The sequence below is a fragment of the Podarcis filfolensis genome (assembly GCF_964270895.1).
Source record: "Podarcis filfolensis genome assembly, chromosome: 15".
NCBI classification, from domain to species: Eukaryota; Metazoa; Chordata; class Lepidosauria; order Squamata; family Lacertidae; genus Podarcis; species Podarcis filfolensis.
Window position 1 is genome coordinate 25213415 of NC_139618.1, and position 18690 is coordinate 25232104.

General features: G+C 42.1%; 1 protein-coding gene and 1 long non-coding RNA gene across 3 annotated transcripts in view; one reads left to right on the plus strand and one right to left on the minus strand.

Moving 5' to 3' along the window:
• The window catches only part of BCO2 (beta-carotene oxygenase 2), a 76671-nt gene that overhangs the window by 2019 nt on the left and 55962 nt on the right, over nucleotides 1-18690 (plus strand). The window contains exon 2 of the mRNA XM_083588686.1: nucleotides 72-173. Coding sequence (XP_083444812.1) covers nucleotides 72-173 — 102 coding nt within the window. The remainder of the gene's footprint in view (nucleotides 1-71; nucleotides 174-18690) is intronic.
• LOC310750726 lies at nucleotides 11975-18474 on the minus strand. Of its 2 annotated transcripts, XR_014542194.1 has the most exons (4): nucleotides 18365-18474; nucleotides 17118-17270; nucleotides 15095-15237; nucleotides 11975-12628 (listed from the first exon to the last, which is right to left on the minus strand). It is a non-coding gene; the product is annotated as an uncharacterized lncRNA (long non-coding RNA). The 2 variants fall into 2 exon arrangements; XR_014542195.1 differs by lacking the exon at nucleotides 18365-18474 and having other exon boundaries at nucleotides 17118-18295.

Below are 18690 nucleotides of genomic sequence, written 5' to 3' on the forward strand. Positions count from 1 at the left end.
AGCACTTTACTCAAGTCTGAGGATTAAAGTCCTCTTCCACCTTGGGTGAAATTTGCCTGTTCTACCCACAGTTCTCCTGAACAAGATTGTCTTCACCAGACCAGCTGTTTGTGTTGCAACTGACAAGCGCCATCCTCTGACATGTAAAATCCACACATCCCCCAGGAGTTTAGGTAGGTCTTTCTTGGATTCCTTTACCGTGCTTTTGTTTCATGTGGCCATGCAAAATAGTTCGTGTGTTTTCTCTCTCTGTAGTTATGACAGTCATCCTCAACTTGGCAAGCTAAAGCTGGAGACATGTTAGGAAGAATTTGCTTTCTGTAGTTCAGCAAGTGGTAAATGAAATCATTTTAATGACAAATTATTGTCATTGACAGTGCTTTCAGTAACAAATTGCTGTTTTTGAATTTATTTCACTCTTCCCGGAAGGCTTGGGGAAGATCCTAGGATTATAAAAATAAGTTTTAGATTAATAATTATGAAAAACCCCATTCCTTTAAGTTACGGAGCTAAAATCTCTAGACTTGATGGTTGCAGAGGAGTACCTGGGAGTGTGCTGGGAGTATCTGAAAAGCCAGAAAGTTGGGAAGAGAGGTCAACTTGGTGGAATTTCAGTTCTCAGCATTCCTTTGTCTCCTGCCTGAACCATGCTGGTTCCATCCTACACACTTCAAGCATGCACCCAAACAATGCCTGTTGTTTTCCTGTCTCCTACTTTCCCAATTTATTTATTTTTTCACAAATGTATATGTTGCAAAGCTGTGTGTTTACATCCCGGTACAGAAGATGTGCACTCATTTTATGCAGTTTGCTTTATTTGCATCCTTTTATTCTGAACTTGAATGATGTGGTGAACAATCTTGGGACATTGAATTGCATCCTTGAATGTAGTGGAGTCTCAGGCTGCTCATATAATGGACAGTCGTGATCATCTGCAAAACAGGAATCTGTTCTCTTGGGTTGAGAAAGAAACACTATTTTGCTCTCCTGCTTGCCATGCAACCTCCTTCTGTTCCATAACGGTCCATAGACAATTATGTACTTTGCTGCCTCTGGCCTGTTTTAAATAGGACAACTAATTGGATGTTTGGTTTCCTAGTCTGTTGGAATTCATGGTAACTACACAACAGCCTTGCAGTAGATGAGCCTACAATTAAGAATGCATTTGGGTGCAGTTTTTTTAGAGGCTGGCTGAGACCCCATGTGGTGTAGAGCGCGTGGTAACTAGCTCTAAGCTGTTTCACTCAAAGGTGTTCTCTTCTGGAGGTTTTTTAGCACTGACCAGTGCTCCTGTCCCAAATGCATTGCATAAAAGTAAGCCATTTCGGAGTCTGTGTTGTTGTGTAACTACTTTCATGTAATATATCTTGAAATAGGTTCCTTAAAAGTAATCCAGCAAGGATGGATGAAAGCAGAACAGTTGTCCACTTACAACTCTCCTTGCAAAGTTAGCACCTTAGTGCAACCTGCAGATGTTTGTTAATGCTCTGAGTCAAAACTTGTGCTTTAAAGATGTAGGTGGTGATGGAAAAATACACTTGTGCCGTATCTTCGACCATCTGCCTTTGTAATTAAACACTCTTGCTTTTGACATGTGCCAGTTCAACTTTTCACAGTGGATGATCCTCTCCACAGTTAGTCTTGAATGAAGCTGGTGTTTTCCCTGGTGTGTAATAGTTCTTTTCTAGTCCATATATACTAGTTGTGGCACTAGTTGTGTTGTCTGTTGCATCTGCTAAGTTCCTGCAGTTTGTATGCAGAATTTTAAATAGAATCTGGTGTTCTGGCTCACAACTTGGATTTTTGGAAATTTCGTCTCTTACCGTACCAGGTTTTTAAAAAGCAAGTTTCTAGTCCTCATGGCTGTGGAGATATGCTTGGGTGCACCCAGGTTGTGTGTGCAAAAGCTTCAATATTCAGGGGGTCAGGCTTATGTACTCCCCTCCCCCAAGGCTACCTGCCCCTCCTTTCTCAGCTCCAGTCATATTCTTCTTCCAAGACACACTCAACCATCCCTCTGTCACCTGTAGATTTACTTCTGCCACCAACTTGCTACATCTCCACAAAAAAGAAGGTATGCAAATATCCACTGTTCAGTTCAGAATAATGCATGCAAATGATTGATAAGCAAATCTGCATAAATTATGTTTGGGCTCCTGATTTGGTTGTGGGAGGCTGGGAGAAGGGTTTTTTGTGCCATCAAATTGTTGTTTATATTCTTCTACCTTGTGAGCCACTTTGGGCACAATTGTGTGTAAAGGTGGCATACAAATAATCAGATGAATATATTTAAATATACTATTTCTATGCATCTTGAAGGGCCAGAAGAGAAGACAAAAAAGTCTTTACCCTTCCACCCAAATCAGTGTAACATTGGTAGCAAACTGCCTCCATGTGTGATTGATGCTGGGAATCAATTAAAAAATTCCATATTTTTTGTAAGAGTCCTGTCGGAGGCAAGGTTTTTGTGCTTTTTTATGGGGTTATGTGGCCTGGTTACCTCCTTTTCCTTGCCATCTATTTGACCTCAGATCTGGGACAATGTTCTGCCAACATTAATCAGTTACCATTTCCTCTTTGGAGGCTCAACTGATATGATCGTTGGCATGAAGAAGTCAACTGTTGTTGAATTTCAGGAACCCTTCGGGGAATGGGGGAGACCTATAAACCCAACTAGCTTGCATTGATTTGTTGACAAATGCTGAATCATTAAAGGTACCCTTTATTCATTCCCAGCTCTCGAGCAGCCGTTCCTGGAGATTATTAACAGTGCTTCTTTTCTCCCTGTAGCTGGTTCCAAGGCTGCCTCTCTGCACTGGACAGGTGAGCGAGCAGTCAGTGTCCTCCTGCTGGGGCTCCTGCCTGCAGCTTACCTGTATCCTGGACCAGCCATGGACTATTCGCTGGCTGCCACTCTCACACTCCACGGTCACTGGTGAGTAAGGAGGGAAGCAACCCAACCGGGATTAATTCCTGCTGCCTCTCCTGCTCAGTTCAGAACCCTGGATTGCAGTGGGGTCCAGAGGCTGGTTTCTCTGTGCTGTTTTGACTCTGTAGCCCTGGAACTTGCTTCATCCCATCATTCCTTCTGAGATCTGGACATCTTTCAGGCATGGTAGCAAGTTCATGAGAGGCTCAGGTGGCCTCATTGGCACAGAGTGCCACCTTCAACCAGCTTCAGCTGGTGGCCCAGTCGCACCCCTATCTGGTCAGGGATAACCTAAATTCTGTCATTTATGTTCTAGGTTACCTCTAGGTTAGATTACTGCAAGGCGTTCTACACAGGGCTGCCTCTGAAGGCAGTTCAGAAACTCTACTGGTGCAGAATTCAGCAACCAGGCAGCTCACTGGGCAAGATGGTTTGAGCGTATAACACCAAACCTGGCCTGACTGCACTGGCTGCCAGTTAGTTTCCCAGCCCAATTCACAGTTCTGCTTGTGACCTATAAAGCCTTAAACGGCTCAGGACTGCAATATCTCAAGGACTGCCTCTCCTCATATGAACTGATCAGGACTCTGAGATTATCCTCTGAGGCCCTTCTTCATGTGCCTCCTTCATGAGAGGTTCTGAGGGTGGCAACATGAGAATGGGCCTTTTCTGTAGTGGCTCCCCATTTGTGGAATGCTCTCACCCGGGAGCCTTTGTCACATCTCTTTTGACTCCAGGCAAAAGTGTTTCTCGATAGGCCTTGGGCTGATAATATTCTATGGCCCTTTTAAATAGGTTTGTAGGAGAGGGATTACAGTATTGCTTTGTTGTGTATTTTGCACCCTCTTTTTGTATTATTCTCTTGCGAACCGCCCTGTGATCTTCAGATGAAGGGTGGTATACAAATTTAATAAATAAATAGAGTGTGAAAGGGTTGGGGGAGATTCTTGGCTTGCCACATTGCTCAACTAAAGATGAGTCTGTAAACAACAGCAGGGGTTGCTGTAACCGAGGGAGCTGCCTCTTCCCTAGAGATGCGCAGGCACCTCTGTACTTTATTTCTGGCGTGGAGAGTCTGCCGCTCTGCAGATCTTGTTGGGCTCCCATCAGTCCCAGTCAGCAAGGCCATTGGTCAGGGATAATGGGAGTTGTAGTCCCAAGAGCATCCGGAGGCACCAGGTCCCCCAGCCTTGCAACGTTTGAACCTACTTTTCAGTAAAATTGTTACAAATTGGTTGCATTGGGATTGGTCCTGCCTCTGAATGCCAGATGCTGGACAAGCAAACAAGAAGTGTTCAAGCCCCACGTTGGACGAAAGATTCCTGCATTTGCAGGGGGTTGGACTAGATGACCCTCAGGGTCCCTTCCAGTTCTATGATCTTTCCCCAGGCTCTGCTTGTAGGCTTCCCAGGAGCACCTGGCTGACCACCGCTGGAGGCAGAAGCTTTTAGTCAATTCTTACGGCTTCTCACTTTTGCTCTCTGCCTTTTCCAAATGCTGTCCTAGAAATTTACTCTCCCTTCCTGGGCTTTTTACAAGCCTTTAGAAGCATTTTACAATTACAGTTTACAAGCATTCCCAGGAATATGCCATATAGAGGTTTATCTATGTCTGTTGTTTGACTTAACGCTAGAGGGCAGTGTGGAACTTCAGAGACCCAGTTTGGTCCTGAAAATATGTAACTTGCCAGTGAAACAATGTAAGAATAACGGTTTCTTAGAAATGGCCACCCCCAGCCAGCAGTACAGAAGAAGCAGCTATTCTCTCCCAAAGGTCCTCCCCTCTCCCCCCACAACCCAAAAAATTTATTTGCCATCAGAGGGAGAGAAGAGCAGAGACTACACACACTTTCCTTGGGAGGGCATTTCACAGGTGGGGAGCCAGCAGTGGAAAAGCCTTGCTTTAATAGTCAACCTCGTTAATTTCAGAAGGCCACCTGGAAGTGGTCCTTTGATATGTCTTCATCCAGGCAGATTCCTATGGAGACAGGAGGTCCTTCAGGTATCACATTATGTCTTTGTAGGTCAATATCAGCATTTTGAACTGCACCCAGAAGCCAACTAGTTAATCGGCAAACTGACCGGTTTTTTTTTTTTAATGTTTATTAGAAATTTGCAAAAACAAAAAAAAGCTCTTAAGAGTTTACAAGATTACAAACATTATAGATTGATTATAGAACATTTATGTAATATAAAGAGGAGAAACAGGAAAGGGAGGGACCCATAAAAGACTAAACAAAAAGCCGTTCATACAGTAGCTCAACAGATTTAAGGTATGTTCATTACAGGGCAAAAATTTTACTCAGAGAAGAAAACATACCATAGACACTTGATACACAGGATACATCAGAGGAAGACCTTGAGAGTGAGGGTGGCTGTTCGTCTCTTGCAAGATAAGGCACCTGAATTCTGGAACGGGTTGCTGGTAATGGAACCTGTTACTGTGGAGGAGGAGCTTTTTTGTTTTCTTGTTAAAAACTCTTGTTGGTGTTTTTCTCAAGCTCAGCACTCTCTGCACTTCGACTGCGCTCCCCTTTGTTTTCAGATTCTACATGCGTAGATGAGTCAAAAAAGCACAGTTTTTCATGGCTCTCTAGTGGCTGTGGTGTCTCATTGACCAGAAGCAATGTACAGTGGTACCTCGGGTTAAGTACTTAATTCGTTCCGGAGGTCTGTTCTTAACCTGAAACTATTCTTAACCTGAAGCACCACTTTAGCTAATGGGGCCTCCTGCTGCTGCCGCGCCGCCACCACACGATTTCTGTTCTCATCCTGAAGCAAAGTTCTTAACCCGAGGTACTATTTCTGGGTTAGCAGAGTCTCTAACCTGAAGCGTATGTAACCCGAGGTACCACTGTATTTAGCATTAACTCTGGAAGTGTAAACTCGATTCTGACCCAACTAATCCTCCCAGAACAAAATATACATTAGGAGGCTTTGTATTGTGTCCTAGGCATCTTATTTTTTTTAAACTCGTCTACGCATGTAGTATCTGAAAACAAAGGGATGCGTTGGGTGCCAGATGTGAAATATATTGGCATTATTTTCAGCTCTTCTACCCCACTACCTAGTCCAGCATTCAGTTTCCATAGCGGCTAACCAGATGCTGCTGAAAAGCCTATAAGCGCAACAGCACACTCATAACCCCCAAGAGCTGGCATTCATAGACATATTTATTATACCGGAGGCTGTATTCTGTGTGGGTTTGTCTAATCCCCTTCTTAAAGGTATCCAAGATCAGTGATACCAACCTTAACCTTCTGCTGAATTGGTAATTCCTGAAATAATAGTGCAGTCTTGGAATGCCTGGCTTATGAATTCTTGGCAGCTGATTAAAGGTGCCAGGGCTGTGTTCTGCTGTGCTTTTTGCTGACACTGCTGTTTGTTGTGCCCATAGGCAACATGTCTGCAAGAGCTGCTGTAATACTCCTTGGCACTCCTCCATAGGCTTGTTGCATAGTGATTGGTTAAATGCGATGTTCATAAAATACCTTTCTGCTTCGGTAATACAATCAGTCATTCAGCACAACCTATGCTCCTTCTGACTTGCTTTAATAATGCTGTCTGGATAATTTGTGAAAGCAGTTGTGGTCCTCAGTTCCATCAAGGTTAAATTTTGAGCTTTTCTCTTTCCCACTGATACATCTCACACCTGATCTCAGCAATGATAGCTGTCCAATTAAGAAGGCAAAGAATGTTTTTTTTTTTGCGGGGATGGAAAGGGGTTGATCTTTGATGAAGGCAGCCAGCACCCCTCTAAGGGGTGTGTCAGTTGACCAAAAGGGGTGCTGCTTTGGAGATCAGCCAATTCCTATGGCGAATGCCCTAGAAAACATTTGAAACTATGTTGGGTTGAATCGTCTTCATTTTTAGCTTTTTCTTCTTCTTCCTTGTAGGGGTCTTGGGCAAATAGTAACTGACTACGTCCATGGAGAGACATCTATTAAACTGGCCAACACTGGCCTCTACATGCTCTCAGCGCTCACCTTTGCTGGCCTCTGCTACTTCAATTACCACGATGTGGGCATCTGCAGGGCCGTGGCCATGCTGTGGAGCCTCTGAGGCACAATACGTCACCTACCGGCAACATTCAACGATTGTTCACCGCTGCCTCTGCTTCATTGTATTATTGGCGAGTCATTGAATAAGGGAGAAATAGCAACAGGGGGTCCCACGCTGCATATAGCAGAATGACTTGGGGAAAGAGGCATCCAGATAGCCATTCATCAAATTGTGGGGATCTCTCGCTGAGAAAAGAGCTAGGCTTGAGACAGGCTAGAGAGCTCACAAAGTTTTGGTGTTAATGCAAAGGGCAAACTAGTAGTGATTGTAGTGGCAGCCTTTTTTTGTATGGCTGACCCTTTCCCCTGTCAAATGGCAGCTTGGCTTCAACAGGTGCAGCAGAACTGGTCTTGAATTCCAGTCACTTGGGGTTTTTTTTGGTCCTGATATTGCAATTAGTGGATTGTGTACACGGCATCTTGCATAGTGCTCAGGCTGGGCCCTAAGCAGCTGCTGTGCAAAAGGGAATTTTTCTTTTCTTATTGTTTAATTGATGTACAATAAAGAATTTACAGAACCCTCAGCTGTTTGATTCTGAAGTCTCTTTCTTTGGAAACCCTTTCCAGTTGTTTCTGATGTTGCTTAGCTTTTAAAAACCCCACAATCCCTTTAAAAGATAACAGCACACTGTGTCCTCTCCTACTACTACCGAGGCAGTTAGCACTTTAAATAAAACAGTTAAATTTTTATTTGGAAGATAAATCAATGAATGCTTTAGTTGATTGATTGGGGTTGTGTGCTAAGAACTCCTTTTGTTTTTTTGTTCTTCCGAGTTGATAGAATGAGAATTTAAAAAGAAGATACCAAAGGTGGTAGCTTATGTTGTAAATTGCCTCTCACTCCCTTTTATCCCCAAAATCCACCTGTATTGAGGTTTGGAATTGGGCATTCATTGCAATGGACAGTTAAGATTAAAACAATAATAAAAATATAGTAGAATTTCCAGATAACTTGTTCTCAAACTGTTAAGGTCAAAAGCAACACTTTTTATTGAGCCCAACAATGAGTAGGGATCCAGTCCAATGGGCACAGTGCTGTTTGCAGTGATATATTAAGAAACATGTTTTAACGAGTCAGACAATTGCGCCACCAAGCACAGTATTGGCTGCTTTTGACCGGCTGCGACTTCTGCAGCTCTGAAGCAGAGAGGGATGCTTTTCTGCCCCTTGTTGCCCAAGAAATGCTAAGGAGATAACCCTGTAACTTTTGCTGAGCATGTGCTGCAGCACTGAGCTATGGCCTCTCACTTGGGAAAATTGCTCAAATAAAGGTAAAGGACCCCTGGACAGTTAAGTCCAGTCAAAGGTGACGGGTTGCGGCACTCATCTCACTTTCAGGCCGAGGGAGCCTGCTTTTGTCCACAGGCAGCTTTCCAGGTCGTGGCCAGCATGACTAAACCGCTTCTGACACAACGGGACACTGACAAGTGCCAGAGCGCACGGAAACGCCGCCGCAGTGGTACCTATTTATCTACTTGCGCTGGTGTGCTTTCAAACTGCTAGGTTGGCAGGAGCTGGGACAGAGCAACGGGAGCTCACTCTGTCGCAGGGATTCGAACTGCCAACCTTTTGATCGGCAAGCCCAAGAGCAGGCATATGCAAACTCGGCCCTCCAGATGTTTTGGGACTACAACTCCCATCATCCCTAGCTAACAGGACCAGTGATGATGGGAGTTGTAGTCCCAAAACATCTGGAGGGCTGAGTTTGCCTACGCCTGCCCAAGAGGCTTAGTGGTTTTGACCACAGCGCCACTCACATCCCTAATTGCCCAAATATTCCTTAATTAGCTGACTAATCTCTTCTTTAGCAACATTTAAAGTATATGGAAAACAAGACCTTGGCTCAAGTTGTCTGCTTGCTTCATGTTTCCAGACACCTTCAAATGTTACAGAAAAAGCACTGTCAACACTGGAGGCTGGGAGATGAGATCCCATCATTTGCTGTGTCACTTGTTGCAGTCTTTAGTTTAAACCTAATTATTCACTTCTTGGAGAAGCATGGCGTTTTTGTCTCAAGATCAATGAGTGCAAAAGGCCTTGGTGGGAGGACAACAACCAGAACTGCCTCCCGCCAATGATTCACTTGAGTCCAGCAGCTCTGATGCTCATAGCTGAGGGCTGTCTGAAGCAGGGATTTTCCCAGAACAGTGAATGACCTTAAACTCCCATGTTTGAACCAAGGAGTTTGAGACTGAGGTTCCTGCTTGTTCCTGCCTTCCCCATTTCCGCCCCCACAATGCATTTCCATGGTCACAAGGTCTAGAAACTTGCTTTAAAAACAAACCTCAGATTTACGGGTGTCTGTAACAGAAAACACTACAAAACTGCAGAAACCAACAACTCGTATCTATTTGCATTTCTTTTGACTTCATTGCTTTTGCTTAATTGATTTCCTCACTGGCAGTGGTTGGACTTAACTCTTGGTTTGTAGCTGAAATAGCCTTATTCCTCAGTGCAAATCTCTCTTTTGTGTTAGGGCTTGTCGAAGTTGGCTGTATTGTTTAATGCCCTTCCACTTTGACTTAAGGCCCTATCGATGGGCTGTATGGCAGAATTTCAGTGTCCATGTGGGTCTGAGGAGATGGAAATTCTCTTTCACATATTTTTTCGTGCAAATTCCACAGTAACTTACGTGAAGCACTTACTTGTCCATTGCTTATATTAATTTTATATTGTTGTTTTTGTTCACCTGCCCTTCACTCTAAGGTCCTGGGGGGTTACAACATTAAAACACAATACAGTGGTACCTTGGGTTAAGAACTTAATTCTTTCTGGAGGTCCGTTCTTAACCTGAAACTGTTCTTAACCTGAGGTACCACTTTAGCTAATGGGGACTCCCGCTGCTGCCACGCGATTTCTGTTCTCGTCCTGAAGCAAAGTTCTTAACCCAAGGTACTATTTCTGGGTTAGCGGAGTCTGTAACCTGAAGCGTATGTAACCCGAGGTACCACTGTATAAAAAACTGTTTAAAACAACCTACAATCATAGAACTATTAGCAGATACTACACCTTACATGACAGAGAAGGCAGCTAAATATTTTGCTACCACTCTTAAAGCATATAACAAACTGAAAGCAAATTATCTGCATGTTACAATACTTAAATTGTTACAATACTTAACTTTGTAGTCTTCATGCAATTTGTCTGTACAAACACACACACTAAAAGTGAAATGGTTTGATAATAAGTTCCTGTATTTCCTTTGGAGAAGGGCTGTGTCATTAATTTTGGCTCTTTCCTTGAGTGGTGTTGCTTCTAACCTCTTCATTTGGTGCATTAAATGGAATTTTTAGAGCCGCCTTCATCAAGGTGGTGGTTATGCTCCAGATGTTTTGGACTACAACACCCATCAGCCACAGCCAGCTAGCTGTGGCTGATGGGTGTTGTAGTCCAAACATCTGGAGGGCACCAGCTTGGTAAAGGCTGCTTTGGAATCTTTGCAGTACTTCCTTTGTGTGGTGCGGACTTGAAGATGTGCAGGAGTTGTTTGGATGAGTTTTTAAATGTGTTGATTTATAAAAGCAGGTTAGAAAAACACAGTTTAAAAATCATAATAAACTAGCTATAAGTAAACAAGGTGACATTCAAACAGAAACTGGTTTAAATCAAATTGCTGTGTTTTTAATAGGGTAACATCTAAATTGATCCATGTTTATCAAGGTATTCACAGCATGTATTGATTTGAGATTTCCCCAGTCTGTCACCTTCACACAGCCAATTTTTCTCAGGAAGAAAATCTATTGTTCATAGTTGCTTTTGCTGAAGTGGTAGATTTTGTTGCATAAATGTATTTCTTTGGTGACAAATATGGAAACTTGTAGCGGGGAGGTCAACCTACTGTTTTTAAACTGGTTGGAATGGTTCTTAATAAGTTGGACCCTTTTAAAAATGGGATACATTTTGTTACAGAGCTGTTTTAATTACAGTGGTGCCCCGCAAGACGAATGCCTCGCAAGACGGAAAACTCGCTAGACGAAAGGGTTTTCCGTTTTTTGAGCTGCTTCGCAAGATGAATTTCCCTATAGGCTTGCTTCGCAAGACGAAAACGTCTTGCAAGTTTGTTTCCTTTTTCTTAACACCGTTAATACAGTTGCGACTTGACTTCGAGGAGCAACTCATAGAACGCAGTGTACATAGTAGCCTTTTTTGAGGTTTTTAAAGACTTTGGTGATTTTTGAAGCTTTTCCAAAACTTCTTTTGCAGCCATTTGGTAAGTTAAGCTTTTGAAACTTTTTGGGGGTTTTTTGGATTTTGGGTTGGGGTGTTTGGAATTCAAGGACTTGGTGTTGGGGAGGGGTTTGCAAGAATCTGGAAGCTTGTGGTTTTTTTCCTGCATTTTTATGATTTTCTGTGACCATTGGGCCACTCTGCTGTTTTTTAAAAAAAATTCTGGGTTGGAATTTTGAAATGCTCTTTACAGTATGTGTGACTTTAAAGAGCACTTAATAAACTCTTGTTGTACCAAATTTGGCTTTGTTTGGACTTCTTTTGACCATAGGAACGCATTAATTGATTTTCAATGCATTCCTATGGGATTTCGTGCTTTGCAAGACGAAAAATTCGCTAGACGAAAAAATTTGCGGAACGAATTAATTTCGTATTGCGAGGCACCACTGTACTTGTCTCTGTGAAAATGTGACTAGACGCTTACTCACATTTTTCAAGGATAAGGCAACAGAGACGGTCATAAATGAGTCATTGTGCGTGTATCTGATTATTACAATGAGGAAGCACTTTCTTGCACATAAACTTCTTTGTGTGAATGACATGATTATTTCAGCATCTGTAGAGCACACTGAGGAAGTTCTAGGGTCAATCTCCAGTAAAAGGATTTTAGGTTCCTAGTTGGCAAAGGCCCATATTTGATACCTCAGCTGGTTCTGGACTAGGTGGATCTCATCTGCTAAAAGATAGCTTATTGTACATCTATACTGGTTAATCATGGGCAGGAATACAAATGCATGAGAAAAGGGCAAGACTCAAAATGGTATGAAGATGCAGGAAACTTTACTAAGAGTTATAAAATGCCCAATGTATTTTATTATGCAACTTTCTCAGGAGCACTGAATAGTAGGCCTTAGTTCAAAATACTCTGTACAAAAATATTCATCAACTCAAATTACATATAGCATTCACAGTCATGAAACAGCCACTTAGAAAAGTGACACAGAGAGCTTGATAACAAAACATTTCTTTATACTGCAAATCCCGCGATCCTATAAACCTTGTGTGTTTTTCCTTCGGGGCTCTGCGGTGTGTTATATAGATATCCCAAGATTTATTTATTAGGGATGTGATGTTTTTCATTACAGTATTCTATATTATTTGTTTTACTTGTTTATATTGTTTGTTTGTATTTCCATTTCTAGTTTTTTTTGCTTATGTTTTTCTTGCAATGGTTATATTTTTCTTCTGGGAAGTGGGGAAGTATGTAGCTTTATAGACTCGTCTATTCCATCTATTCTCTTTATCACCAGTTGTGTGACTCTGTCCCTCTCGTTTCTCTCAAAGGCAAGGAAGTAGCCTTGCTCCAGTGAGGACTCAAATCTGTAGAATTGTCTGTCAGCTTTGGAAAATGGGGTTTTGAAGAATAGCATATCACTTTTTTCTCCTGGAATGAATTCTGGGACGTCTCTTGGCTAGAAAGAAGAAAGATTAGAAATGTATTATCCACCTTCGCCACATCAAGCAGTTGGTCCCTTACCTTTCCCGCCCCGACCTGGCCACAGTGATCCATGCGACGGCCATCTCCAGGCTTGACTACTGTAATTCGCTCTACGCGGGGCTGCCCTTGAAGCTGTCCCAGAAACTCCAGCGGGTGCAGAATGCTGCAGCGAGGCTCCTCACGGGGTCTCTGCCATGGGAGCATATTCATCCAGTGCTTTTCAAGCTGCACTGGCTCCCGGTGGAGCACAGGGTCAGATTTAAGGTGCTGCTTTTGACCTTTAAAGCACTTCACGGCCTAGGACCCTCGTACCTACGGGACCGCCTCTCCCGGTATGCCCCACGGAGAGCCTCAAGGTCCATAAATAGCAACACCCTAGTGGTCGCGGGCCCTAAAGAAGTCAGATTAGCCTCAACCAGAGCCAGGGCCTTTTCAACTCTGGCTCCGGTCTGGTGGAATGCTCTGCCTCATGAGACCAGGGCCCTGCAGGATCTGATTTCTTTCCGCAGGGCCTGTAAGACAGAGTTGTTCCACCTGGCCTTTGGCTTGGAGCCAATTTGATTCCCTCCCTCTCTTTCTTTTTTCTTTTCCTTCTCCTCCTGCGATGAGGGTACATTTTAATATTTTAATGTTTCAATATTTTAATGTTGTATTTTAATTTTGTTTTTAAGTTGTAATCATTCAGCTTGTTTTTATTATTGCTTGTAAGCCACTCTGAGCCCGGCCTTGGCTGGGGAGGGCGGGGTATAAATAATAATAATAATAATTATTATTATTATTATTATTATTATTATTATTATTATTATTATTAAAGAAAGTTCAGAATCTTGCAAACAGTGTCTGAAACAAGGCCTTGATCAAACCATCAAACACAGAGGCAAAAGAAGCCCAGAGAGATCCCATGCTAAACAGCCAGTTTAGGAAGGCTTCTCAGTGTTTGAATTAAATATGCCTCTCTGTAATTTAAGACCCTTGTTGGAGAGTAGATTCAAGCAATAGGATCCTGTCACTGCAAGTAGTTCTGGGAACTGGTTAATACTTTGATATGTAACTCACATGGAAAATGAAACACTATAGATGGTCATCGGACAGTTTCACATGACCATGACTTGGCCCTGGTCGCTCCATGCTCTAGCCGTGATTGTGCACGGTGAGATGTAATGCAACAAACTCTGGTTTGTTGTGATATCTGAATTTGTGCTATCAGACAAACCATGGTTTGTGAATGTCCATGAAACCAGGATCTGAAATCTGGATTGAGAAGCTGGTATGCACACGACTGTTGGGAAAAACTGGTTTGGTGTTACATGTGAACCTGCTTTTTCTGTGTAACTTGAGCATATGCACAGAGACAAATGGGACTACTTGATATTATTTAATCTACTTAAAATGTTTTACTGGGCTTTTCCAAAGTTGGTCCCATTTCACTTACACTGGTCCTCAATCATTGGTCCATTCTGCCCCATTTTGTACTTCTTATTATTTAAAGTAATAGCTAATTTTGAACCTTCTTTTTTTTTAAAAAAAGCTTTGTTGATAAAATCATGGCTAATACAGGAAAAAAAGCTAAATTTGGACATGATTTGCCTCCAGGAAACACACATTGCGAAGAAACGCAGAAGGATTTTGATTAATAAAAGATTGGGAAAGGATTTTGTACCGCATACCAAAAAAAAAGAGAGTTGAAAAAGCAAGAAACCTTAGAAGAAATAAAAAGAAAAGAAAAAGAATAATAAATTCCCCTCGAAAAGAGATTGTGAAACAGAATATTAAGATACTGCAAACACAGATCTCACTGATAATATTTCAATAAATAGAGTGGGAAATTAAATATTTAAAACAGAAACAACTCAAACAGGCTAACAAACCAGGGAAACTATTAACATGGCAAATAAAGAAAAGACAAGGAAAATCCTGTATAAAATTAATATAGGAGGCAGAGTTGTGGAAAAACCCTAAAGAAATAAGAGATTAATTTGTGAGTTTTTATACAGAACTATATCGAGCTAATAAATTTAAGGAACCGCAGAAAGAAGAGGAAGGCAGTCAAGTTTTGAAATGTTAAAATGATTGTAAAACTATTGAAATGTATATAACTGAAAATCATAAATTAAATAATAATAATAAATTGCACACATTACCTTATGTGTTTTCTCAAAATACATAAATTTCAATTCTTTTCATGCACTTTCCTGTGAAATATACGTCTTATACACATTTTAATCATAGCATACGTATTTTTGGAACGTATATGTTCCAATGCACAAGGAAGTTTGGGACTGTCAACCTGGGTCAGTCTGCTGCGAAAAGATGACTCAGCCAATTCCTCATCCATCCCTTCTTGACCTGCGCAAGTCCCTTCTAGAGAGTCAACAAGGCTGCAACGTTAAAGGTACACAACTTTAAAAGTGAGTCTTTATGGCAATTGGCAGTGGCTTACCCTAAACACCACCCTCATGTTGCTACCGTCTTTCACGATTTGCATGATGTAAGTTTCACCGTTCCACTTTGTGCTGAAGGCCACTGGCAGTCCTCTCAGGTTGGTGTCTTGGTAAATGTGAATATTCAACGAGATTCCAGGTTCTGTGCACAAAGGACAATCAGGCACCTTTTGAAAAAGTCTCTAGCAGTGGCTAACAAAGCTCAGAGCTGAGTGCCTACAATTGCACCACTTTCCTTGAGGTTTATCGCCTACTGTCAACATCATTCACCACCGCTTCCCTTTGATTAAGTGGGCACAACTTCAGTAAGATGTGATGTACTCAGCATGCTGGATTTCTGCACCAAGAAACCTCAAAAGTGTGTAACCTTGTGTTGGTGACTCAAAAGCATTTGACCAGCAGTAGAGGAGTCTCTTGAGAGTCCCATGGACTGCAAGAAGATCAAACGTATCCATTCTTAAGGAAATCAGCCCTGAGTGCTCACTGGAAGGACAGATCGTGAAGCTGAGGCTCCAATACTTTGGCCATCTCATGAGAAGAGAAGACTCCCTGGAAAAGACCCTGATGTTGGGAAAGATGGAGGGCACAAGGAGAAGGGGACGACAGAGGACGAGATGGTTGGACAGTGTTCTCGAAGCTACCAGCATGAGTTTGACCAAACTGCGGGAGGCAGTGGAAGATAGGAGTGCCTGGCGTGCTCTGGTCCATGGGGTCACGAAGAGTCGGACACAACTAAATGACTAAACAACGACAACAAGAGCATGTGGCCTTTGTGTGATTAACTGACGGTCTCTGCCTTGTTTTTAGTGAAGGCTGGAGCAAATATTCAACACTTCTACAAGAGCAAGCAGTGGTCGCTTACTTAAGACAAGCTGAATCAGGTGGCAATGGGGGCTGACCAGATATCTGCATAAAACTGATGGCTTTTTAAGAACATGATATATGATCCTTTCCCCCCAGTTTGAACTTAAGTGTGCTGCTGGGTCAGACTCCATCTACTCCAGCATGTTGTTCTCATGTTGGCTAACCAGATGTTCTAATGGGAAGCTCAGAAGCAGGTCATGAGCACAATACAGTGGTATCTTGGTTCTCAAACTTAACCCGTTCTGGAAGTCCGTTCCAAAACCAAAGCGTTCCAAAAACCAAGGCGCGCTTTCCCATAGAAAATAATGCAAAATGGATTAATTTGTTCCAGACTTTCAAAAACAACCCCTAAAACAGCAATTTAACATGAATTTTACTGTTTAACGAGGCCATTGATCCATAAAATGAAAGCAATAAACAATGTACTGCAGTCACACAATCAATCAATCAATCAATCAATCAGTAGCTGAACTGGGTTCCACACAGACACAGACACAAAACAAAAAAGAGCTGCAAAAACAGAAATGCAAAATGAGTAGCAAAACCAGACAGACCTCAGCGTAACACTAAAAACAGAAGTGTGGCACTCAAATCGTCAGCGTAACACTCAAAACGGAAGCGTAACACTCAAACCGGAGCACGTTTGGCTTCTGAAAAAAGTTCGCAAACCGGAGCACTCCCAGGTTTGCAGTGTTTGGGTTCCAAGTTGTTTGAGTACCAAGGCGTTTGAGAACCAAGGTATCACTGTAGTACCCTTTTACTTGTGATTCCCCCCCCAAAAGTTGTTTTTCTGTATTTCATCAAAGAGGGATGTGGTGGCAGAGCTATGAACATTTACAGGTATAGCTCAGTGCACCTTGTAAGACAACTAGTGGTTTTTAACTATCAGTGTGCTCCAAACACATTTCCTGTTTAATATAGGTTGTCTTTAAAAACTGCAATGGATTCCCAACTCCCCTTTCACAACTTGTTCCATTATTAAACTTCTCTTATACTTACAAAGCTATTTCCTAATGAGCAACCTAACTGTACACACCTGTCGTTGTTGTTTTTAAATGGTTTATTTTGTTCCTGAATACATGAAGCAAGAGGAAAAAATAAGGTGGGATAGGTGAAACCGGTTCAGACTTCAAGGAAGGGTTGGAAATATTACTGTACCGTTTATCATTTCTTCGTCTGTCATAGGCTCAAATGCTGCCATGGCATCAGCATCATCCTCTGGTCTCACAATGAGCACGTGATTTTCTTGGTTTCTGAAGATCTGTGCTGCCTTGCATTTTTCAGATTTTTTAAAGCTGTCTGCTTCTAAACCTTTCAAGAGACATGATAAATGTGGATTCAGAAGGAGCGCTGTAGATTTTTCTCTTCCTGAAAGTAATTGTTTGGGAAAGTTTGCAATGTTTGAGGTTTTATCATGTTTTTAATATTCTGTTGGGAGCTGCCCAGAGTGGCTGGGGTATAAATACATAAATAATAATAATAATAATAATTAATTGCACCTCACATGAGTGCTTTGAAGTGGGGCGATTTTCTAACGCTTGAATGTTGAATTAACTTTTCTTCAGGCAGGTTCGCCCTTGAATCAGTATTTTCAGCAGGCCTAGATCTCGTCCCCTCCCCTCCCCAACCATATTTTATTACACCATGTGTAAGCACTGTTCTTCCTCTCTTCTTCTCTTCTGAGATCATTTCTGAGTATTAAGCCACGGTTTCCCATTACACCTGAACTGGGAAACTCGGAGCACTGCTCCTAACCAGAAAGGATATGAAACCACTCACTAACCCTGGTTTCATATCCTGTTTTATAAATGGAAATTAAACCACAGTTTCCGTATTCGGAAGTAAGGGGAAACACTGCCAATAAGACTTGATTGATGTGCTGAAGCTGAGTGAGGATTGACAATGAAAGATGTGGTCACAACACTTGTTCTCAGTTTAATAAACCATAATTCTGGACTAGGATTATAATTTTTGAACTACATCAGTTCCACCTCTTGATTATTATTATTATTTTTGTTCTTTTGTCTTGGGTAACACAGCACTGTATACAACTGCTGTTATATTGGTGCATAAATCTGATTGGCTGTGCTGTTACATGTGATTTAATTTACTGAAAGTTTGGTGGCTTTGCATCATGTCTTGCCCGAAACCACGGCCATTCTTGCTATGTGGTGTTCAGCTGGGTGTGTGGAACCACTTGATCTTATTAATTCATTGCTGAAGTTAGAAAGCAAAGTTGACAGTGGGGAAATGGCCCAATACTGATTTTCCACAGCATTTGATTAAATAGGGGGAAAAACCACCTATCCCATAAAGTCGAATTCTCCATACAAAAGTGTAACACCACAACACATTGGCACAACTCTTGTTTGTAGAGTAATTTATAACAGAGAATTTACAACTACCTTCATCTTCTGTTCCAGCCAAACCACGAGCAGAGTAGGGAGAGAATGGGAAAATGTTGTTAGAGTGCATCCAGACAGTTTATTATTTGCTAGCTGGGTGTATTCTATACCCCCATCCCGCTGAATACAAAGGAATTAATATTTATCCCCCCCAAAAAAACCCCTCCCTCCTATTACCAATTGGATTAGAACAGGGGTTGTCAACCCTTTGGGGCCTATAGGTAGAGCTGGCCCAGGACATTTTGACTTCTGAGGTAAACCACAAAATGACACACACACACACACACACACACCCCCAAAAAGGGAAGAAGGAGTGAATGGAGATC